Here is a 25,334-nt window from a genome sequence, read left to right as displayed (position 1 = left end):
ATCTCATCTAAACCTAGTGCTCTCCCAAAATCTGTTTCCAGATACCAGTACATAGGTGCTGAAGCTTCAATGTAAATTTTAGGACGCAAATATTTGCACAAGCACTTCCTTTTTACAATCCATGATGCATTGGTTCTTAGACTTTTTCATTATTGTACTTCAAATGACATTTCCAGCAATTAGTTGATACATTTGTTCATTACAATACTGTATTTTGTTGCTGTGTCTTATCCTTGATATTTTATTCTGTAACAGAATAAGGTGAGATTTTTACTTTAAATTTATTTATCTGAGAGAGGGAGGGAATGTGAGCATTCACCTCCCACATGCACAAAATGGTTGTGACTGGGCCCAAGCTGGAGCTGGGAGCTTGGAACTCAATCCACATCTCCTACGTGGGTGGCAAGAAGCCAACTAGTAGAGCAATTACTGCTGATTTCCCAGAATCTGCGTTAACAGGAAGCTGGAGTCAGGAATCTCAGGCCCTCTGATACCAAATGTGGACATCTTAATCACAAGGTCATTCATGCACCCAGAATAAATGTTGTTAATGAAAACTGGAATCATTTACAATCTATTAACCTTCAATGACCTGTTACTGTTATATATTTTTAAATTTTACTGTTCATGTCTTCTATAAAGAAAATTTAATTCTGATTTTTTTATGATGAGCTTATCTTGGGTGCTAGCTTTAATGTCAGCCTGGGTCTTGTCTTGTCTCCTCCACTTTCTGGCTTTATGAATTTTAGGCAAGTCACTTCTCTGAGGTTGTTTACTCATTAGGAGGTTTCGATAACTTAAGCTTTAAGTTCTTTTACTATTCAGTACATTATATTGTATCTTAAGGGCTCTGAATTTATTTAAAAAAAAACATTTTACTAAAGTGACATTTCTAATTTTGAATGCATAAAACTTGGGTATGTCTGTTAGAAATGGGAGAAATGCATGTCAAATTACTCAAGGTTTTAAATTTAGAGGTCAGGAAAATGCTTAGGGAAAAGTTGGGAAGGAACATGTTAGGGAGAGTAAACGTAGATTTTTGTTTTAAATAACTTTTGCTGTAATTTAAGCTTTAGAGAGAAGTTGGAAAAATTACAAAGAATTCTTATATTCATTCAGATTCCCCACTGATTCATATTTTACCATATTTCATTTCCCATTCTCTGCATGACATGTGTATATGCACATACTTTGGTCATACTTACTATATGTGTTTCATGTTTAATGTCAAAGCCCTTTCATCGCTGGAAATCTTAAATTCAAATCATAAGCTCCTATGCCTTCAGTTTTCTTGCTTAGTACATTTTCTCACTGTTTCTAGTACATGAACAAAGTGTAGTCCATGGTAAACTTGACTCATAGTGACCAGTCAGCAATTATCATTGTTATTGCTAGAGCTTTTAGTCTTGCTTAAATTATCCCTACTCTCTGCTCTCCTCTTTAATTCTCTTTTTTGACTTCCTTTCTGTCTCACTCCATTCATGCTGGTTTAATAAAGTATCTGACACCAGATAATTTACAAGCAACAGAAATTTATTTCTACGATTCTGAAGACAAGAAGTCCATTGAGGTGTGTAGTGGGGGCCTGCTTTCATGGTAGTGCCTTGTTGCTGTGTCCTCACTTGACAGAAGTGCATAGCTGGTTTTCTCCAGCCGTTTTGTAAGGCCCTAATCATATCCATGGTGGCAGAGCCCTCATGGCCTAATCACCTCAGGAGCCCCACCTCTTTGTACTGTTGTACTGGGCACTGAATTTCACCATGAATTTTGGAAGGGACACAAACATTTAGATCATTGCACCTGCATTTTCTCTCTGGATTAGACTTCAGTGAAACATTATTCCACTAATTCTCCTGACAGTATCCTCGTCTCTCTTTTTCTTTTTTAAAGATTTATTTGCAAGAGTGACAGATCTTCCATCCACTGGTTCATGCCCCAAATGGCCTCAATAGCCAGGGTGGGCCAGGAGAAAGCCAGGATCCAGCAACTTCATCCGAGTCTCTCATGTGGTGCCATCTTCTATTGCCTTCCCAGGCGTATGCGCAGGAAGCTGCACTGGAAGCAAAGTATCTGGAACTCAAACCAGCACTCCAGTATGGGATACTGTCATCATACCCAGTCGTTTAACCCGCTGCACCACGACACTGGCCCCTCTCTTGCTCGTCTCAACTTCATTTCAGCTGTTTTTGTGCTTCCCACTACTCACTGCGTGTGCTGCTGAAAATTAAAGAGCCTCTTAATTTCTGTACTAGGAATATTGTACATCCCTGTCTCCAGCTTCTACTGGGCTTTCTGTGATGTTTGTCAGTGCCTTATTTTTCTACTCTTCTTGTTTTCCTATTTTCTTTTGTTCTTTTTTAAAGATTTACTTTATTTATTTGAAAGGCAGAGTTACAGAGAGGGAGAGTTAGAGACAGCTGGTTCACTCCCCCAGATGGCTGCAACAGCTGTGGCTGTGCCAGACCAAAGCCAGGAGCTTCGTCCAGGACTTCCGCATGGGCCCCAAAGAACCATCCTTTCGCAGGCACATTAGCAGGGAGCTGGATCTGAAGTGGAGCAGTTGGGAATCAAACCAGTGCCCATATGCGATGCCAGTGTTGCAGGTGACATCCCAACCTGTTATGCCTCAGTGCTGGCCTCCCCATTTTTTTTTTTTTTCCAAAGCTTTCCCAACCATATCTCCACTATGAGACCAGCATATTTCTTGTTCATCTGTTCCTAGCAGTGTCAGGTATATGATAGACATTGAGTAAATAATTTGAATGAATGAATAGGGAGATTAAAGATTTTCTGTTTGAATTTCTGTCAAGAAATGTAGGTGATGTTTTGGTCTATAGTTAATTAAAAATGTATATCTGAAGACAACTTGAAGGCAAGTTTGGGAGATTATCCTTCCTGATATTTGAAGCAGTGAGCAATAGGTGAGATGGCCAAAAGGGAAAGCACATAGAGAAGGGAGAGATGGCAAGAAGTGATAGGAATAAAATAGAGAGAGGACAGAAACTGTAGTCACAAATTCCAAAGGAAATAGTTTTTACAGAAGTGTTTTGCTTTTTGTATCTGTATGTGATGTGTTTAACTATTATCAGTTACTGCACATGATTGCTTTATTCAGTAAAACATTCATTGAGTACCTACACTATTCTCCTGGAAATATTTGCAGGTTTTTTAAAATTTAATTTATTTTTAAAAAAGATTTACTTATTTGAAAGTCAGAGTTGAGAGAGAAAGAGAGAAGAAAGATCAATCTTCAATCCTCTAGGTAATCCCCCAGATGGCCACAATAGCTGGGGCCAGGCTGAAGCTAGCAGCCAGGAGCTTCTTCCAGGTCTCCCACATTGGTGGCAGGGACCTGAACACTTGAGCCATCTTGTGCTGCTTTCCCATGCCATTAGCTGGGAGCTGGATTAGAAGTGGAGCAGCAGGGACTAGAACCCACACTCATGTGGGATGCTGGTATCACAAGCCGTGGCTTAACCTGCTATGCCACAGTGCTGACCCCCAACAGTTTTTTTTTTTTTTTAATCAACATCTCTTAATTCCACTTTCCAAAATCATAAGTTAATTCATTCATTTGAAAGGTAGAGCTCCCATCTGGTGATTTTTGCTCCTCAGTAATCAGGGTTGGGCCAGTCTGAGCCTAGATCAACCAGCACAATCGAGGTCTCCCACAGGGTTTGAAGGAACTCAGACTTTTGTGCCATCATAGCTGCCTCCCAGTGCATATTTGGAGGAAGCTGGGATCTGGCGTGGAGCTGGGACCTGAATCCAGATGCTGAGATACAGGATGCAGGCACCCCAGCTTGTGGCTTAACTGCTATACTAAATGCTCACCCTAGTAATTTGCTTATTTGGAAGTCATCCTTTAGTTCACTCCCTAAATGACACATCAGTTGGAGTTGAGTTAGGCCAAACCTGGAAGCTGGAAACCAAATCCATACCTTCTGTGTGGGTGGCAAGGACCCAAGCATTTGAGCCATCACCAAATATATGTCCTAGAGTACATATTAACAGCAAGCTGGAATTGGAGCAGAGTTGAGACTTGAACCCAGGCATTCTGAAAGGGAATGCCAGCATCTCAAGCAGTGTTTTTACCTTATGCCAAATGCCCACCACCACTACATCGTATTTTTAATATTAATTATTTAAATCTGTGAGATATTCTACATTTTTCAGAACTAAAGTATCATCATAAGAATAAAGATGCTTGGATTTTTTGGTTGTCATTGTTTTAAGATTTGTTTATTTGAAAGGCAGAGCAACAAAGAGGGAAAGAGAGAAGGTCTTCTACCTGTTGGTTCACTCCCCAAATGGCTTCAACAGCCAAGGCAGAGCCATGCCAAAGCCAGGAGCCAGCAGCTGAAACCAGCAACTCCATCCTACTGTCCCACATGGATGACAGAGTCCCCAGTATTTGCGCCATCTTCCCCTGCCTTCCTAGGCCCATGAGCAGAAAGCTGGATCAAAAGTGGAGAAGCCTGGCATCATAAACAGTGGCCTAATCTGCTTCACAGCACTGGCAACAGCTTGGAAATTTAGATGGCTAGCATGGATAGAAAGTTGGTTGTGTCATTTAATTGAACTTATTGGATGGTGTTTCCTAAAGTGTGGGGGTTATTTTTTCATGTTTACTGGATATTAAGTATCACTTAAAATACTTCCAGTATTGAAAATAAGAATCTTGGAATTTTGGGTTCTGAAGGAATTTAGATTATGCCTAATGTCTTTTATAGATGTGACAGCCACTTACAGATGCTTTTCTTCAGATTTTTTTAAATTAATTAATTTATTTAAAAATCAGGGTTACAGAGAGAGGGGCAAGAAGAGCTGGTTCACTCCCCAGATATCTGCAATGGCCAGGGATGGGCCAGGCTGAAGCCAGATTGCCCATGTGGGTGGCAGGGGCCCATGCACTTTGGGCCATCTTCTGCTGCTTTTCTCAGGCCATTAGCAGAATCATAAGTGGAGCAGCTGGGACATGAACTAGTGCCTATGTGGGTTGCTGGCATCGTAGGTGAGTTTTACCCTCTATGCCACAGCGCCAGCCCTTCTTGGGAGGAGAGAGTTTTCATCTGCTGTTTCACTCCCCAAATGCTCTCAGTAGCAAGGGCTGGGCTAGGCCAAAGTCAGGAACCTGGAACTCCATCAGGATCTCCCAAGTGGGTGGTAGAGGCCCAAATATTTAAGTCATCATCTGCTGACTTCCCAGGTGTATTATCAGGAATGTGGATTGGAAGCAGAGAAAACATTACTTGAACCAAAACTCTTAACTTCACATGTGTTGTGTTTTTTGAAGATTTATCTATGTGTTTGTTTGAAAGGCAGAACAAGAGATTCTCCATCCACTTCTTCACCCCCCAAATGACCACAACAGCCCCAATTAGGCCAGGCAGAGCCATGAACTCCATCTGGGTCTCTTATGGGTGGGAGGAACTCAAGTACTTGAGCTATCATTTGCAACTTCCTAGGTGCATTGGGGGGGGGGGGGGGCTGGATGGGAAGTTTAGTAGCCACAGCTTGAACCAGTATTCTGAAAGGGGTTAAAGATTTATTTGTATTTGAAAGGCAGAATCACAGAGAGGGGGCGGAGAGAGATCTGTCTTCTTGTTCACTCCCTAAATGGCTGGGGCTGAATCAGTCTGAAGCCAGGAGTCTGGAGCTTAATCTGTTGTCTCCCATGTGGATGCAGGGACCCAAGGAATTGGGCCATCTTCCACTGCTTCCCCAGGGAGCTGGGTCAGAAGTGGAGCAGCCAGGACTCACCAGTGCACATATGGGATGCTGGGCATTGCACATAGCGCCTTAACCCCTTGCACTACAATGCCGGCTCCAGTTTTAGTTTTTTAATGTGGACATTGGCTAGCTTATTTTTTTCCAGAAGAGTTCGCTCTTGACTTCTCAGTTGTATTACTCTGTTTTATAATTTACTCATTTCTGGTTTTTCTTTCCTACATTTTTGGATAACTTTTTACATTATTGCTTTGTCTAGTAATAGATTTAAGGCAGTACTTTTTCTGGTTTATATAATTGTTTGCTTTGTTTCGTTATGATATACTTTAATTGTTGCACAGTTTTGGTTGTGAGTTCCTTTATTACAGGGGAGAAGTATAATTTCTGGTTGATTATCTTCTACATTAATGGCTTTCTGCCTAACTTCATAGCCAAAAGAATGTTAAACTTTTTTTTTTTTTTTTTTTTGTCAGCTGCAAGAACAAATCACCATTTGTTGATGGTCTGAGATTTTTTTTTCTGCCTCGGAATCAACTACATTACTGTGTAGTTCTCAGTTACTCCTTATCAGGGTTACTGGTTTCTCTTTTCATATCTTGCCCCAGGCTGTTTCCCTTCTGCCATTACCTCCTTCCCTTGCAACCTCCATTTTACCCAACTCAATTTGTATGTGTGACTCTAATATTTCATTTCCACCTTATGTAATCCCTTGATTATTCTGTTCTTTGCCTTAGTTTTTCCTAATAAATATGTATGCTAAACTGAAGCAAAAAATCTAGAGTTTTTTTAAATAAATAGTTTTATTGAGATATAATTGGCAGTAAGGATACATGTAAAATTTGCTGTTTGATGTTTTGACATGTGCATGTCCCTGTCAACAGAAATTGCCTTCAGGCCCCTTGTAATCCCTCTTCCTAACCTCCTCATTCCTGTTCCTAGTCAACCACTGATTTGCTTCCTATACTGTGTTTGCATTTTGTGAAATTATACCTATAGACGTATAGGTAGAAGGGTGTCTTTCATTCAGCATAGTCTCCGAGACTTATCCATGCAGATCTGTATTTTTTTTTAAATATTTATTTGATTTATTTGAAAGACAGAGTTACAGAGAGAGGTAGAGACAGAGAGAGGTCTTCCATCCACAGGTTCACTCCTCAGATGGCCGCAACGGCTGGAGCTGCACCGATCCGAAGCCAGGAGCTTCTTTTGGGTTTCCCACTTGGGTTCAGGGGCCCAAGGACTTGGGCCATCTTGTACTGCTTTCCCATGCCATAGCAGAGAGCTGGATCGGAAGTGGAGCAGCCAGGACTTGAACTAGCGCCCACATGGGATGCCGGCTCTGCATGCTGAGGCTTTACCCGCTATACCACAGCGCTGGCCATTCTTTAATGTTTTATAGTTTGAGTGTACTGGTCTTGCATATCTGTCAGCTGTATCTTTAAATGCTTGTTACTGTTATAAATAGTACAATATTTAATTTCAGTTTTTGATTATTTGCTGCTTTGGATAATTTGCTTGCATGCCTGTGCCACATAGATACTGAATACTCAAGGGAGAGCTTCTACAGATCTGTAGGGTTTTCTGTATAGCTCTCTTCTTTCCAGTATTATCTCTTAATTAGCTTGGTCTCCTTGAACTCTCATCTTTATTTTTTTCAACTTAGGGACTGTCAGCTTTTTTTTTTTTTTTTTTTGGACAGGCAGAGTGGACAGTGAGAGAGACAGAAAGGTCTTCCTTTTCTGTTGGTTCACCCTCCAGTGGCCGCTGCGGCCTGTGCAACTGAGCACCATCCTCCACTGCCTTCCTGGGCCACAACAGAGAGCTGGACTGGAAGAGGGGCAACAGGGACAGAACGCGGCACCCTGACCGGGACTAGAACCCAGGGTGCGGGCGCCACAGGCGAAGGATTAGCCTATTGAGCCGCGGCGCCGGCCTTGGGACTGTCAGCTTTCACTTTAGTTCCCTTCTCTGTGCCATGGTATGGAACTCTTCAGACATAAGTTCAGTCAACTGAATGGCTCAACTCAATTTCCATCCATTAAGGATCCCTATCCATCCTTGCCCGGTACTTAAGATTTAAGCTGTTGTTACACATATAAACACACACACACACACACACACACACACACACACACCCGGTCCATCGTTTTTAATTATTTCAGGAGAGAAAGTAAATCTAATTCCTGTTGCTCATCTTGGTTGAAATCATTACTTAGGAAATTCTTAGATAGCCATATTTGATTCATTTTAGACATCCAAAACAGTAATTAAACATTTCAAAATATCTTAAAATTATTCATAATGAAACTAAATCTTGACCATTCCATGCCTTTGCTGAGTTACTTGGACTCTTAATTATTTGTCCTAAAAGTAATGTTAATTTTTTAATAAATCACTGACATTTCTTTCCAGGTATGTTTTGAATGAAGTTTCAACCTAATTCAGATTATCAGGGTATCTCAAGCCTTTCAGAAGCAAGACACCAGAAAGCAAATTAAACTTCAGGGTTTTTTTTTTTTAAGCTTTATTGATTTATTTGAAAGCCAGAGAGGCAGAGAGAGAGAAGTCTAACATCTGCTGGTTCACTCACCAAATGGCCACAAACAGCTGGAGCTGTGCTGATCTGAAGCCAGGAGCCAGGAGATTCTTCCAGGTCTCCCACTCGGGTGCAGGACCTCAAGGACTTGGGCCATCTTCTACTATTTTTCCCAGGCCATAGCAGAGAGCTGGATTGGAAGTGGAGCAGCTGGTACTGGAACCGGTGCCCATATGGGATGCCAATAATGCAGGCGGTGGCGTTACCCGCTACGCCACAGCACTAGCCTCGACTTCAGTTTTAAATTAAAAATACCTACACTTAACTGGAAGTCACTATAATGGACTTGATCTTTCTTGTTTTTCCATTTTACTAAATGTATATCCTTTCGTAGCAGCAGGTACAATAAGTTTCTCCTTATCTTTTGATTGCATTTATTTCACAGTCCTGTTTGAACATATATTTATTTTTTCTCCTTTGGAATAGTGGTTATTATAAAACTTGAAAGTTAGACTCCGAAAGCATCAATTTTTTCTCTGTTCTGGCGTTCTGTGCAGCTGATTTTTTTCTTCCATCTTTCTTACCACAGAGAATGTACCTGCTATGGTTTTGAAAGAGGAGTTCGCTCATTGTGAAAGGAGAAACTTGTGACAGAATTTTCAACCTTAAAAGAACTACTAAGCATGAATCTTAGGATATATTTGTAGGAACTTTTATTTTGGCCTTACATAGAAGCTTTATTTTGTTTAAAGTTTTTTTCTGTTTTAAAGATTTATTTGAAAGAGTTACAGAGAGAGAAAGAGATCTGTCTTCCATCTGCTGGTTCACTCCCCATACTCACAATGAGCAGGGATGTGCCAAGTCAAAGTCAGGAGTTTCATCCAGGTTTCCCACATGGGTGGCAGGGGCCCAGAGACTTGGGCCATCTGATGCGTTTCCCAGGCTGTTATCAGGGAGCTGTGAAGTAGAACAGCCAGGACAAGAGTTGGTGCCCAAATGAGATGCAGGCATCACAGTGGTGGCTTTACTGCTTTGCCACAGCAACAGCTCATGGTTTCTTTTTTAATGAGGTATTCAACATACTGTGTTGGTATACACTTGAAATGATTATTGCCATTTAGCAAAATTAACCTGTCCATCACCTTTCATCATAGTACTCTGTGTGTTAAGAGCACCTCAGATCCATTCAAAATTTTCAGTATAAAATATTATATTAGGTAGGACATTAGATCTGTAGACTTTGTCATCCTATATAACTGCATGGTTGTAACTTTTGACCTACTTCTCCCCATTCCTTGCCCTGGGTAACTATAGTTCTACTCTATTTATTTCACTTTTTTTTTTTAAAGACCTTGCACATAAGTGTGGTCATGAAATGTTTCTTTCTCTGGGTTATTTTCTTTGGTTTAATGTCCTGCAGACTTTCCATGCTGCCACGGATGAAAGTATCTCCTTTTTTAAAGCTGAATGTTCAAGAGGGGGAGCGGGGAAGGGAAGAGGAGAGAATGACTACCAAATCATTATTCATCTGTCAGGCACTTAGGTTATTTCTATATTTTAGCTATTGTAAGTAATACTACAGTGTACATGGGAGCTGTGAGGGGGGATTTCAAGGTCAGATTGTAGTTCTGTTTTTAATTTTTTGAGGAGTCTCCATATTGTTTTACATAAAGGCTGTACTAATTTACATTTCTACCAACAATATGCACACATTGTCTTCACACTCTTCAAACCACCTATGTTTTGTCTTTGTGATAGTAGCCATCTTAATTGATATGTGGTGATCTCATTTTGCTTTTGATTTGTATTCCTCCAGTGAATGGTATTAAGCACCTTTTTACATATCTGTTGGACACAGTTATATCTTCTTGGGGAAAATGTCTCTTCAGAACCTTTGCCCATTTTTTTAAACAGTTTTTGTTTTGTTTTTGCTGTTCTGTTATGTAATTTCCTTACATATTTGAGATTAACCTTTTCATATCTCCCATTCTATAGGTTACATTTTCATTTTGTTGATTATTTCATTGCTGAGCAGAAATGTTTTTAGTTTAATGTAATCCTACTTGTTTTTACTCCTATTGACTGAGCTTTTGCCAGCACTGCTCCTTGATGAATATCAAGGAGCTCTTCTGCTATATTTTAGAAATTTAATTTCTGAAGTTAAATTTATGTCTTAGATTCATGTTGGGTTGGGTTCTGTGTATGGTATAAGGTGAGAGTCTAGAATGACAGTTATTTTGCATGTGGATATCCAATTTCCCCAGAACCATTTGAAGAGACTATCCTTTACGCCACTGTGTGCTGTTGGTGACCATGTCACAAAATTAGTTGTCCGTATTTCCTTGCATTTTTGTCTGAACTCTCCATTCTGTTTCATTGGTCTATGTGTATGTTCTTTTGGTAGTACCATACTATCTTGTTTAATGCTCCCAGTTTTATTTTGTTCCTCCTCTCAAGGTGATTTTGGCTATTTGGGATCTTTTGTGGTTCCATACAAATTTGAATTTTTTCTTTTGGTGAGAAATGTCACTGGAATTTTGATAGGGATTGAGTCTGCATATCACTTTGAGTAGTGTGAACATTTTATTTTTAAAAAGTTATTTATTTATTTGAAAGGCAGAGTGACAGATTGTCCTGCTGATTCACTCTGCAAATGGCTGCAACAGCTGAGGCTGGGCCTGGTCAAAGCCAAGAACCAGGAATCCTGGCACACTGGCTACTGTCTGCTGCCTTCCTAGGTGCATTAGCAGGAAGCTGGATCAGAATTGAAATGTCTAGGACTTGAGCTGGCAATCAGCTGTGGGATGTGAGCATCCCAAGCAGCCACTTAACCTGCTGCACCACTGTGTCTTGTCCTCAATTCAATTTTTTAACTACCATTTCCTTAAGCTGGGCAAAATGTTTGGTAGATTTTTCTTGTTAAAGCCTTGATATAAAATAGATGCTTGTGTTCTACTAAGAGTTGAAACAATTCACAACAAAGAAATATATGTGGGCAGTCAGATAACATTCTTCCAGAACCACAGTGCTGTTCTGGAGATAAAAATTCAAGATGATCATTTGGCAGTTGAAGCCACAGTAGTTTCTGAAATCCCTACAGAGGAGAATTTATATGAGAAGGGAAGCAAGGACAGAGTTGAGAACATAGGAAATGACTTTAGATGAAATGGGAAGAAAGATAATGATGGGTCTTCAGACTATTTCCATTATAGAATCACCTGGGGACCTTTCTTAAAGTTTGTTTTAATTTGTTTTTTGAGAAAGAGAGCTCCCATATGCTGATTTGCTTCCCAATGATTTCAGTGGACTGATTTTGTCTACAGCCAGGAGACAGAAAATCAAGTCAGGTCTCCCATGTAGTTGGAAGGAGTCCAGTCACTTGAGCCATGGCATCTGCTTCCTAGGGTCTATATTAACAGAAAGCTGGAGTCAAGAACCAGAGCCAGAGTTGGATACTTAATGCCAGGTGTGACCCAGGCATCCAGTCACTAGGCCAAACATTTTCTAAAATCTCTCCCGTTATTTAAAAAAAAAAAAATAGAATATAACTGTTTGTAGTAAGTTACTAAGCCTGATACTTTCATGAGCCTTAGAATCAAGCTGGGGTATTTACTAAAACAGTGCTAGGCCCAATCCTCAGAGTTTGATTAAGTATATATGGAATCTGCATTTCTAACAAGTTTCCAGATGATGCCTAGATACACTTAAGTAATAAGATGGAGGAAGGAGATTAATAAAGACATGGGTGGGCTTATAGATTTACTCTTAAAAAGTTTAGTTCCTTTCGTAAGATGTTGCATCCTCTGTGATGTAGACAGAAAGGGTTTCCACCAAGAGTATTGCTTGAATAGTAGTGGTGGGGTTATGAAAGGTCTAAGATTTGATAAATCTTAGGTGCTAACCATCAAGTAAGGGTTAAAGGGCAAGTTGACTTTTTGAAAAGAAATTTCTTTATTTGAACGGAAGAGTAACAGAGAGACAGACAGATCTTCCATTCACAGGTTTGCTCCCCAAATAAATGCCCACAACAGCCAGGGCTACACCAGGCCAAGGCCAGGAGCAGAAACTTCATCAGGGTCTCCCAATGGATGGCAGGAACCCAAGCACTTGGGCTTTCATGTGCTGTCTCCCAGGCGTATTAGCAGAAAGCCAGCTTGGAAGCACAGAGAGCTGGTACTCCCATCAGGAACCCCAGTATGGAATGCAGCTGTCCAAAAAGTAACTTAATACAAGGACCACCCTAGTTGACTTTTTGTGGATAACATCAATTCCTTTTTCTTTTACCTGATAGAAAATGTTTCAGTACTTTTGTCAAATAGTGAATTGCTATCTTTGTTACTATAGTTTAATATTCTTCCTATATCTGTGTCCATGTCAGTATAAAAAACATGTTAATGAGATAGATTCTGGTAATATATCTTTTCACACTCTTGGGGTACAATTAATCAGAATAGTTTTTCTACATGTTGAAAGCTAATTATGTGTTAGTGTAGTTCTTTTAGTTGCAAGTGAATCCTTTTCCAACTTATTTCAACAAAAGGTGGTTTGTTAGAAATGTATACTTGGGGGCTGGCGCTGTGGCTCCCTGGGTTAATCCTCCACCTGCGGCACTAGCATCCCATATGGGCACCAGGTTCTAGTCCCAGTTGCTCCTCTTCCAGTCCAGTTCTCTGCTGTGGCCCAGGAGGGCAGTAGAGGATGGCCTAAGTGCTTGAGTGCCTGCACCCGCATGGGAGACCAGGAGGAAGTGCCTGGCTCCTGGCTTCGGAGCAGCCATTTGGGGGGTGAACTAATGGAAGGAAGATCTTTCTCTCTGTCTCTCTTTCACTATCTAACTCTGTCAAATAAATTTAAAAAAAAGAAAGAAAGAAAGAAATGTATACTTGGAAAGCTGAATGGTTGCTTAAACCTGTTACATGGGAGGAGGTAGCACAGTGTAGTGGATTGGACTAGAAGTCTTGTTTATAGATTGACCTTGAAGCTTCAAATCCAATCTAACTTACCTCCAAACCTCATGTTCTGTAAAACTGGAATACTAACTGCATTACCAGGTTATTGGACTGAAATAAGATAATACATGTGAGAATGTTTTATAAATTTTATTTGACTGCACAAACATTGAGTAGCAATTATGTGCATATAAAAGTCTTACCGCTTACTGTGATGCAGTTGACCATGTAGAACCAATAGAGAAATGATTTATATAGTAGTATAAGTCTGCAGGCTTGACCTTTTTTTTTTTTTTTGCATGATGTATTTATTCTGTACTATCCCCTATGCTTCACGTCTCAGTATTTTTAGCAATTGATGTTTTCTGTAATATAATTAGCTACTCTCTACACTTCTCCCAGTCTGACACCTCAAAAAAAAAAAAATCCTTGTATGAAACCTGACTAAATTGAAAATAAATAGCTTAATTCTTTTTTTTTTCTACTTATTAAAATGTTATTAATTTGAGAAGAGCAAGAAAAAGCAGCCACTGACTCACTCATCAAAAACCTGCATGCCAGAACCAGGAGCCAGGAACTTAAGCTATAACCCCTGTCTCCCAAGGTTTACAATAGCAGGAAGTTGGAGTCAGGTGCCAGAACTGAGTATTAAATCCAGGCAGTCTAACGTTGGTGTCTTAACCACTAGGCCAAATGCCGACCTCTCGTGATTATTTAAGTCTGGAAAAAAAAACAATTTTGAATATTTCTTCCCTTATGAGAATAAGTGCATAAAGATGTTCTAGTTCCTCAGGCAGCTATATCTATACAGTGCAGTGACATTCTAGCCATTGTGACTGAAAGAAACTAATTAGTGAAGCAAATACCTCATTGTACCATTTAGTTTAAATGCATTCTTCTGATCTTAATTCTTACAAAGGAAAGTAAAAGTGACAGGAGAATCCTGTTTTGTTGATTACATAATTATGTAGTGTCTATTATACATTGAGAAATAGGTATCATGGATTACACCTCAATATTTATAAGATTGGACTAAGTCATTTAAAGGCTAATAAGCATGTGTCAAAGGAAAAATTAATTTCTAAACTTGTAATTCTAAGAGCACTATGCTCTGGGGTGACCATTTCTACTTATTCACTGAAATTTCTCTTTCATATTTTAATTTTTTAAATTTTTAATTGTTTTTAACAAATTCAGTGTGCTTTGTGGATAAAAGTATAATATATAATGATTTTTTCCTTCCTTCCTCCCTCCCTCCCTCTCTTGCCATCTCTCCCGCCCTTCTTCCTTCTCCTTCTCTTATTTTTAGTTTTTGAAATAACATTTTAAATTTACATTATAGTGAAAAGGCTTACTACTTCACCAAATCAGAATCAACAAGTAAAAAGCAAAAAGACCTTAGTTTAATGGAAATATAGACAATGACCATAAACACCTTGGTTGATTCTAGTTTTGGGCTATTTTGAACAGTGCTGCTATGAACATGGTAGTGCAGGTATCTCTCTCTTTTTTTTTTTTTTTTTTTTTTTTTTTTTATTTTTGACAGGCAGAGTGGACAGTGAGAGAGAGAGACAGAGAGAGAAAGGTCTTCCTTTGCCGTTGGTTCACCCTCCAATGGCCGCCGCTGCAGCCGGCGCACCGCACTGATCCGATGGCAGGAGCCAGGATCCAGGTGCTTTTCCTGGTCTCCCATGGGGTGCAGGGCCCAAGCACCTGGGCCATCCTCCACTGCACTCCCTGGCCATAGCAGAGAGCTGGCCTGGAAGAGGGGCAACCGGGACAGAATCCGGCGCCCCAACTGGGACTAGAACCCGGTGTGCCGGCGCCGCAAGGTGGAGGATTAGCCTATTGAGCCACGGCGCCGGCCAGGTATCTCTTTTATACATTGTGTTCAGGTTTTTTGGTATATACCAAATAGTGAGATTGTTGGATCTCATAGTGTAAGGCTATTTCTAGTTTTTTAAAAAATCACACTTTTTCCACTGTGGCTGTACTAATTTACATTCCCACCAACATTGTGTAAGTGTTCCCTTTATCCACGTTTTCAGTCAGCATTTGTTGCTCTTTGGGTTTTTTTTTGTTTGTTTTTAAGATTTATTTATAGGCCGGCGCCACGGCTCACTAGGCTAATCATCCACTTGTGGCGCCGGCACCCCGGGTTCTAGTCCCGGTCAGGGCACCAGATTCTGTCCCGGTTGCCCCTCTTCCAGTCCAGCTCTCTGCTGTGGCACGGGAAGGCAGTGGAGGATGGCCCAAGTGCTTGGGCCCTGCACCCCATGGGAGACCAGGAGAAAAACCTGGCTTCGGAGTGCGCCAGCCGCAGCAGCCACTGAGGGGTGAACAACTGCAAAGGAAGACCTTTCTCTCTCTCTCTCTCACTGTCCACTCTGCCTGTCAAAAAAAAAAAATATTTATTTGAAAGACAGTTACTGAGAGGCAGAGGCAGGAGAGAGAAAGGTTTTTCCATCCACTGGTTCACTCCTCAGATGGGTGCAACAGCTGGAGCTGAGATCTCCCATGCAGGTGCATGGGCTCCACTTCTGATTCATCTCTTTGCTATGACCTGGCAGAGCTCTCTGTGTTTTGATTTTAGTTATTCTGACAGGGTTAAGGTGACATCTCAGTGTGGTTTTGATTTACATTTCCCTAATGGCTAGTGATGTTGAGCATTTTTTCATATATTTGTTGGCCATTTGTATTTCTTCTTTAGAGAACTGTCTATTAAAGTCCTTTGCCATTTCTCAGCTGGATTGGTTGTTTTTTGTTGTCGAGTTTTTTAAGTTGCAGATATATTCATGATTTGGGGTGCATGTCCAGGATTGGGGTACATTTAGTTCCAAAGATGGAGAATGTTTGTACATTTGGAACATAAACATAGAATAGGCAATTTTTATATTTTTTGTTTGTGAGGAAATGTTTTACCCTTTACAGAATACAGAAGAAGTAGAATGTTCTTGCTGTTCTAAACTGTTAGATTGATACAGCTTTGGACACATACTGCCTGAAAATAAAGACATAGGAGGGATGATGGTTGTCATCAAATAGCTGAATTCTAGGTGTATAGATTAATGATGGCAGTAGTTCCAGGCATATTAAATTGAACCATGTGTCTATTACATAAACAGTCTCTCTGCACTGCATTACTGTAACTCTTCATCTGAACATGGATTATAACCCTCATCTCTATGATAGTATTAAGCTGTTATAAACCATAGATAGTGTGTACATAGTAATTTATTAATTTTGTCATTATTGGTTATTGGAATTTGACAGTATTAGAGATCTATCATTATCATTGATATGAGTTATTAATTTCATTGCTTAGGTTTTTTTTTTTTTTAGGATTTCTGTGAATATTTGGGTTTATTGAATTTTTAGTTATCTAATACATTCTAAAGTTATTCTTATTTTTTCTTTCTTAAGTGAATCCAAAAGACTGATTTTAAGGGGTGTGGCAGGAGGCTTTGGACTCGATGAGTTTCCACCGAAATGTCGGAGAAGTCAGGCCAGAGCACAAAAGCAAAGGATGGGAAAAAGTATGCAACACTCAGTTTATTTAATACATACAAGGGAAAATCCTTAGAAACTCAGAAAACTACAGGTGAGCAAAATCAAGTGACACTTTTAATTTTTCATGTTTCTGTTACTAAAAATGGTATACTGAAACTGAGAACATGATACATACCCCACTTACTGCAGTCCTATTTACCCTTTTTAATATATGCACACATTTTTCAGGATAAATGAATCTTAAAATTGAAAATTAATGCTTTCATAAAATCATTTTTAAATATTTTTATTTTTACCCCTTTGTCAGCAAAAAATAAGTAGAAATATATAGCTTCAAATGGAAAACTTAGTTGAGATTGAAAGGCACACAACCATACGTTAGTATTTAGTACATTTCTAGCAACAGAATAAAATCCTATATTTCTTACTGCTTTTTTTTTTTAGCTTAGGTACCTTGAGCTCAGTATATTTTGCAAAAACTAGAAACATAACCATGTTTGATATATTAGCAATATATATTATAAAGTCAGTGTTTATCTTCTAACATGCTTAGAGTCCCTGAATAAATTTTCTTATTTTTTTTAAGGATTTATTTATTTGAAAGTCAGTTACACAGAGGTAGGAGAGGCAGAGAGAGAGAGAGAGAGGGAGGTCCTCCATCCGATGGTTCACTCCCTAGGTGGCCACAATGGCAGGAGCTGCACCAATCCAAAGCCAGGAGCCAGGAGCTTCTTCCCAGTCTCCCATGTGCATGCAGGGGCCCAAGGACTTGGGCCATCTTCTACTGCTTTCCCAGGCCATAGCAGAGAACTGGATTGGAAGAGGAGCAGCCGGGACTAGAACCGGTGCCCATAAGGGATGCCAGCACTTCAGGCCAGGGCGTTAACCCACTGCTCCAAAGCACTAGCCCCAACCCTGAATAAATTTTCAAAACCCATCATTATCAGTGATTTCATTTTCATAGTAGGTCAGGTTGTATTGTTGGAATTTTTAAAGCATTTACTCAATGATTATTTAATATTTTGACATGGAATTGTGTTATAGATATCTGACTTGATCTATAATTCTTACCTTAAAATATTTGGAATAGTCATATTCAAGAATTCCATTAATTCCTATTGGTTTTCCATAACATTTGAAGAATAAAATGGCTAATAAGATAGATGTTCTAAGAAAGTTGATGTTACTGATCTTTTAGTTGCAGCTCGACATGGATTACAAAGTCTTGGAAAAGTTGGTATTTCAAGGCGTATGCCTCCACCTGCTAACCTCCCAAGCCTCAAAGCAGAAAACAAAGGCAATGATCCTAATGTGAACATTGTACCTAAAGATGGTACCGGATGGGCATCAAAACAAGAACAGCATGAAGAAGAAAAGTGAGTCAAAACTCAACCCTTCTCCTTTGCAGGAAATTACTGTTTGAATACCTACCATGTGCTCAGTGTTATGTGACCCTTTTGAAGTCTAATTTTGTGTAATAACGGTAGTTTAATTTTCCTCATGAGTTGGTTAGTTTTAGTATTTTTGTTTGTCAAGGTAGAGCAGATGACAGAGTTGTTCATCAGAACTTTGCTTAAGTCATAGCCTATATCATGCCCTCTCCTCTCTAGACATTCTTTCTAATGTGATTAAGAGTTAAATTCTGTTACCTAATTTCCATTATGCTAAGGATTTCTGTCTATTTAATTTACTCTATCTCCAGCGTTGAAACTACTTGGGTACTTAAGTAGTGTGTTTTGAATAAATAAGGAGTTAACAAGAAAATTGGGATAGAATCAATAGTGTCCGTCTTAATCATCATTCATTGAGCAAATATTTAGCCATCTATGTTTAATGGTTGTGCTATTAGCTAATTGAATGACTTAGCTAAGTAAAGGTAATTTTATGTTTATATATTTCCTTTGAAAGAAAGCATGATGGATTTCTCTATCTGATTCATACCCCAAATATTTGCAACAGCTAGTGCTGGGCCAGGCTGATGCCAGGAGTTAGGAACTCAATGCAGGTATCCCACACAGGTGATAAGGAACTCAAATTACTTGAGGCATCAACCATTGCCTCCCAAGTTGTGCTTTAGCAGGAAAGTTGGAAATGGGAACAGAACCTGGAAATGAACCTAGGCAGTCAGGGGATGTAGGTGTCTTTCCCAAGCAGCATCTTTTTTTTTTTTTTTTTTTTTTTTAAAGATTTACTTATTTATTTGAAAGTCAGAGTTACACAACGAGAAGAGAGGCAGGGAAAGAGAGAGAGGTCTTCCATCCAATGGTTCACTCCCCATTTGGCCAAAATGGCCAGAGCTGTGCTGATCCGAAGCCAGGAGCTTCTTCCAGGCAGGGGTTCAGGGGCCCAAGGACTTGGGCTATCTTCTGCTGCTTTCCCAGGCCATAGCAGAGAGCTGGATTGGAAGTGGAGCAGCCGGGACTAGAACCAGCGCCCATATGGGATGCTGGCACTTCAGCCAGGGTGTTAACCCGCTGCGCCACAGCACCTGCCCCTCAAGCAGCGTGTTAAACCACTATACTGCATACCCACCCCAGTAGTGGTAATTTTAAAAATAAGAGAAGTCATTGGGTACTTTTGTTTGTTTTTGTCTCCCTCTGTTATCAAATTTTGATAATCCTGAACAGGGAGCTTTTTTGGTAAATTAGGCTTTTGTAGAATCTTATATCATTAGTTGTAGAAGAATTACAATAACAAATTGCTCATAGGCCTGACAACATGCATGTATTTTATGAGTGTGTTAAACTACCTTTTCATTTTTAAGCATTACACATTACAAGGATTGTATAACACTATAAACTCTTATAAATACTTTTACTCATGAGAATGGATACTGCTGTTAACCTCTAATAACAGTAATAAGTATAGTGGGAAACCTGTTGACAACCACACAGAGGGGTTACTTAGCCTTAACCCTTGGCTAATTCTACCAGTCCAGATTGTATGTATGCATATGCTGTTGTTACTTCTAGTTAAAATGTTCATTTCTTCAAAACATTTTTCTCAGCTCTATTCACTAAGTCTCTTTTTTTCTTAAAATAGAAAACAAAAGTTGCCATTTCATTGAGTTACTTGAAGGTGAATGGAAACATAAATAGCCATAATCATAGCAATGTTACAGGGGGGAAACATTTTTGAGATGCATCCAAGAGTTAAATCTGTAGCCAAAATAATTTGTATGTAAATTTACTTAAATATAATAATTTTATTTATTTAAATATACAATATCTGAAATAATGGAATCATATTTTTTTTAAGAACACCAGAAGTGCCAGCAGCACAACCAAAACCTGGGGTTACAGCTCCCCCAGAAGTAGCACCTGCTCCCAAATCATGGGCCAGTAACAAGCAAGGTGGGCAAGGAGATGGTAAGTGGTCATTAGCTGGGAAAAGTGGTTAGGCTTGCCAGTTACTGAGCAGCCATGTAGGAGATGAGGGGTGGACTGTATTTTGGTTAGGGTGGAAAGCATTGTCAGCATATATTCAGGCCCTGGGGAAAGGGTCTTGTAAAAAATATCTTGGCCTGAGTAAATTTCAGTATTAAGAATCATGTAAGATGCAATGATAGTGGCTAAAAAGGGCATCTTTAAGAAGCCCACATTTTCTCTTTCCCCTTACACATACAGTCAAAATCTATACATGCAGCACTGTGAAAGTACTCAGACATTGTATAAATAAAAAAAACTATACTCATCTCTCCCTATGCCCTTTGTCTCCTGTTTCAAACACTCTGGCATTTACTGGGCAGAGATGAGTCACAAAGCAAAAATTCTTGACACCAAGTGATGATGGGATCCCAAACAGAATTTAATTTTCCCACTTTCAAATCAGGAACTGTCTACAAAACAAAATTCAGAATCAGTCTAGGCCCTCTAACTAATGAAGTTAGCTTGTTTAATTTATAGAAGTATAAAAGGAAAGTAGATAGCTGAGCAGATGGATAGTGAGGTGCAGTCATTATCCTCCAGTAAATTAAGTTAATGAGAACATGTTAGTGACACATTGCAACTTACAGTGTTTATTCATAAGTCTTTCAGTACTATAATTTGAACTAATTCTTAATGTTTTTAGCAAAGGAATTTGACTTTTACTCAAATGACTTTTACTCAAAATTATAATGAAAGAAACATGTGAAACTCTTACCTGTTTTTTCTCTTCGTGGCTGTTCATTAACATTCAAAAGGAATGTAGATAAATTCAGAATCTTTATGGATATGAACAGTCATTGTAATATGGACTAATTTGTAAGAAAGAGGCAGAGAGCTGTATCCTGGGAGGGTTGTTTTAATTATAGTTAGTATAAAAGTTACTTTTAATTTTTTAAAAAAAAATCCATAGGAATCCAAGTGAACAGTCAATTTCAGCAAGAATTTCCCAGCCTGCAGGCAGCTGGGGATCAAGAAAAGAAAGATAAAGAATCAAATGATGACAACTATGGACCTGGACCCAGTTTACGCCCACCAAGTAAGACTACTTTCTATTTAAAAAAGTATATAGAGTGAGATCAAATCTGTATTTTATTTTGTGATAATACTTTCTGTTGTATATGTAAATTGCCTAGTTTGAAAAGGCAAATATTGTATTTGCTTGCTACTCAATTCAGAATGTTTTTACCAACAGTGTCACTAACTAGACAGCTTCATAGGAATGTATAATTGTGGGGGCCAGATTTGTTAAGCTGCTGGGTTCTCCATTTCCCATACAGTTCCCGGAAGATGTGCCTGGGAAAGCAGTGGAAGATAGCCCAAGTGCTTGAGCACCTGCCACCCACATGGGAGACCCAAATGGAGCTTTCCTGCCTTCAGTCTGGTCCAGCCCTGGCCATTGCAGCTATTTGGGAAGTGAACCAGCAGTTAGAAGAGCTCTTCGTCTCTCCCTCTCTTAACTTTTGCCTTTCAAATAAATATATAAATCATTTTTTTTTTTAACAGGCAGAGTTAGACAATGAGAAAGACAGAGAAAAGGGTCTTCCTTTTTCTGTTGGTTCACCCCCCACAAATGGCTGCTGCGACTGGCGTGCTGCGCCGATCTGAAACCAGGAGCCAGGTGCTTCCTCCTGGTCTCTCATGATGTGGGTGCAGGGCCCAAGCACTTGGGCCATCCTCCACTGCCTTCCCGGGCCACAGCAGAGAGCTGGATTGGAAGAGGAGCAACCGGGACTAGAACCCGGGGTGCTGGCACCGCAGGCGGAGGATTAGCCTATTGAGCCACGGCGCCAGCCAATAAGTCGTTTTTAAAAATAATAAAAAAAAGAAATGTATTGTGTACCCTATATCCAACTTACTAAATCAAAAACTGCATTTTAATAACATACCCCAGGCTGACGCCGCAGCTCACAGATAACAGCTTAAACCACTGCACCACAACACCAGTCCCACGATTTTTAAACGTCTTACTGTGAGTTTCATTTTGTCATTACCAAGTTGTATCTCCAAGACACCACACATGAGGACGTTCCTCTTTGACAGTTGTTTACAAATCCATGTTTCCAATAACCTAGTGCATTTCACATTGCTCTTGGCTCTGTTCAGATCTGATTAATTATACTTTTTATTTTTCAATCATGGAATTGTAATTTATGAGTTTACACTTACGTAGATGTGTTGGCTCTACTGTCTTTGAGTTTTTACCATTTATTTGTCTAGTGCTGCAGAACATATTTGGCAATGTAAAACAAACCAAACTGGACTTATGATCTCCCAAAGTATCCAGAACAGCTTAGTTGAGGGCATGGCTGAGGGACTGTTTCAGAAGGCTGCAATAAAGTTGTCATCTGAGGCTGACTTGACTAGGCCTGTGTTTACAAGCTTGTTCATGTAGCCTTTGGATCTTTGGTATATTGGCCTCTCAGTGAGCCGCTTACAACATGGCTTCCTGAAAATATTTCTCACTCAGGACAGAAGTCCACAATCTTTTACAACCTAATCTCCAAAGGGATATGCTGCCACTTCTGCCATATTCTACATATTACATAGACGAACGCTGGTCTAATGCAAGAGTGAACCAGGAGGTAAACACCACTCAGGTCATGTTGGAATCTGGCTGTCAGTGTTTCTTTGGAAAATTGCTGAGCTATTTTATTTAAGTGTAGTTGAACCAGATGCTGTCACTAAATCAGTTCATCTGAGCACTAGTAACTTGCAAACAAATGAGACTAGCACTGTCGATCTTCCTGGGTTGTAGAACCCCTGCTCCCCTTAGGAAATCTCAGATATCTTACTCTAAAACATGACCTTAGAACATGGACCAAATAAAGACAGTGATTTTGACTATATCAGATATTGATGAAGCTTCATAGAAGAATTACAGTACTATTCTCTGCATCGCAGAGAATATCCTGGGATATATCCTGGAGCTATATTCTTTCTGCTTTGGAAGTCACAAATCTAGACTTCCTAAAAACCTTGAAAGTATCAAGAAGACATAGACTAGACTTTTTGGATTTTTCATCATGCTTACTTGATTCCATTTTCGTGAAATGTGCCCACTTTGGTTGCACTGTGTTCCATTGTTGGAATTTTTTTTTCTTCTTTCTCCATACTAGATGTGGCTTGTTGGAGGGATGGTGGTAAGTCTGCTGGTTCACCTTCTTCGTCTGAGCAAGATGAAAAGCTGCCTGGCCAGGATGAAAGCACAGCTGGAACATCGGAACAAAGTGATATCCTCAAGGTTGTGGAAAAGAGGATAGCTTGTGGTCCTCCACAGGCTAAACTGAATGGACAGCAGCCTGGTCTTCCTTCCCAGTATAGAGCCATGATGCCTCCTTATGTGAGTATTGTTGAATAAGAAGCTGAAATTATGGGTTTTTGATCTAGGGTCCAAGGGAAGCATTGAAATGCAGAAAAGTATGCATGATGGGCCGGCACTGTGGCATATCGGGTAAAACCGTCACCTGCAGTGTCGGCATCCCATATGGGCGCCAGTCAAGCTCCAGCTGCTCCACTTTTGACCCCGCTCTCTGCTATGACCTGGAAAAGCAGTAAATGATGGCCCCAGTTCTTGAGCCCCTACACCCGTGTGGGAGACCTGGAAGAAGCTCCTGGCTCCTGGCTTTGGATTGGCCCAGCTTTGGCCATTGTGGCCATTTGAGTTGTGAACCAGCTGATGGAAGACCTCTCTGTCTCTCTCTGTGCCTCTCCCTCTCAGTAACTCTGCCTTATAAATAAATAAATAATTATTTTTTAAAAAAGTATGTACAAAGGTACTTCAGAAGGTTCATGCAAAATGAAATAAATAGTTGGTTCCAGGAATTTTAAAACTCATACGTACAGTTGAGTCTTGAAAAAAACTTGTAGGTTTCAAAAATTTTTGCACCAAAATAAAAGGTCTTCAATTTACAGTTCTCCACATTTCTTTTTTGAACTGCCCATATACTTGAATATATAAAAAAAAAAATTCAAGATTTTTTTTTTATTTATTTGAAAGGCAGTGTTAGGAGGAGAGACAGAATGGTAATTTCCCACAACTGGTTCACTCCCTAAGTAGCTGCAAGGGCCAGGGCTGAGCCAGGCTGAGCCATGCTGAAGCTAGGAGGCAGAAACTCCAGTCTGCTCCCACATGAGTGATAAGGGCCATGACAAAGGAAGGCCATTTTCCACTGTATTCCCAGGCACATCAGTAGGGAGCTGGATCAATAGTATAGCAGCCGGGACTCAAACTGGTGCTTATGTGAGATGTAGACAATAGCATAATCTACTGTACCACAGTGCTGACCCCCACAAATTTATTTTTAAACTAGTGTATTGACAGAATTTTAGCATATTGTATTTCTTTGAGATACTATATATTTTAGATTATGAATGGAATATATTTCTGAAAAGTTTATAGAATTTGCTAGACTGCCAACGAGGTTCAAGACAAACACAGAATGTTAAGAATACCTGCTTTAGTTCGAAAGCTTGAATGAGTGTATTTTTTTAAAATCTTTTCATCATGGAAATTTTGAACATCGCAAAAATAAAATAAAAATTTTGCGATGACTCCTAATTTTCCACTACTTAGGATCACTAAGCAATTCTTAGATTATTTCATCTGTGAATATTTTAGGTTGTATTTTAAAAAGTAAAGACTCGGGGGGAAGGGTGGAATGCATAATACCGTTGTCACAGTTAAGAACAAAATGTTTAATAATCTCAAATTCATGTCTTAAGAGTCTTGTTTGCATGTCTTGTTAAAATTTGTTAGCCTGTGGAGTTTGTCATAGCGTATTCTGCTGATTCATTCTTTGTGGTTTCTTTAGATATTTTTTGACGCCTGTATTTTCTATAAACTAGTAATAACATTTGGTGATCTCATTCTATGATTTTTTTTTTAGAAGTTACATGTGCCTATGTTAATAAATTTACAATTTCCACAATACCCATTATTCATAGAGGAAAAAAAGTTTAGATGTTAGTTTTTGGTTTAAATCATGTGAAAGTTCTAAGTAGCTACTATATTTTCTATTCATTTGTAGTTTTTTTTTTTAAACCATTCTAGAGTAGCAGAGGAAAATAAATTGTTAAATACAACAGAGAGAGAGAGTTCACATTTGCTGGTTTACTCTGCTGATGGTAGGCAACAGCCAGAGCTGGGCCAAGCTGAAGCCAGGGGCTTCATCCTGGTCTTCT

At 39.5% G+C, this 25,334-nt stretch overlaps 1 protein-coding gene across 31 annotated transcripts in view; it reads left to right on the top strand.

The window, feature by feature from the left end:
* The window catches only part of PRRC2C (proline rich coiled-coil 2C), a 111,786-nt gene that overhangs the window by 12,350 nt on the left and 74,102 nt on the right, over positions 1-25,334 (top strand). For 23 of the 31 annotated variants that reach the window (XM_070077365.1, XM_070077361.1, XM_070077358.1 and 20 more), the window contains exons 2-6: positions 16,639-16,816; positions 17,924-18,101; positions 19,984-20,093; positions 21,064-21,189; positions 23,270-23,493. In XM_070077365.1, the coding sequence (XP_069933466.1) occupies positions 16,705-16,816; positions 17,924-18,101; positions 19,984-20,093; positions 21,064-21,189; positions 23,270-23,493 (750 nt within the window). In that variant the 5' untranslated portion in view covers positions 16,639-16,704. The remainder of the gene's footprint in view (positions 1-16,638; positions 16,817-17,923; positions 18,102-19,983; positions 20,094-21,063; positions 21,190-23,269; positions 23,494-25,334) is intronic. The other 8 variants (XM_070077366.1, XM_008264072.4, XM_051858366.2 and 5 more) reach the window with 5 other exon arrangements.

The sequence above is a fragment of the Oryctolagus cuniculus genome, chromosome 7 (assembly GCF_964237555.1).
Source record: "Oryctolagus cuniculus chromosome 7, mOryCun1.1, whole genome shotgun sequence".
Lineage (NCBI taxonomy): Eukaryota > Metazoa > Chordata > Mammalia > Lagomorpha > Leporidae > Oryctolagus > Oryctolagus cuniculus.
The sequence above is the reverse complement of the archived record's forward strand: the minus strand, read 5'-3'. Positions and strand labels throughout refer to the sequence as shown.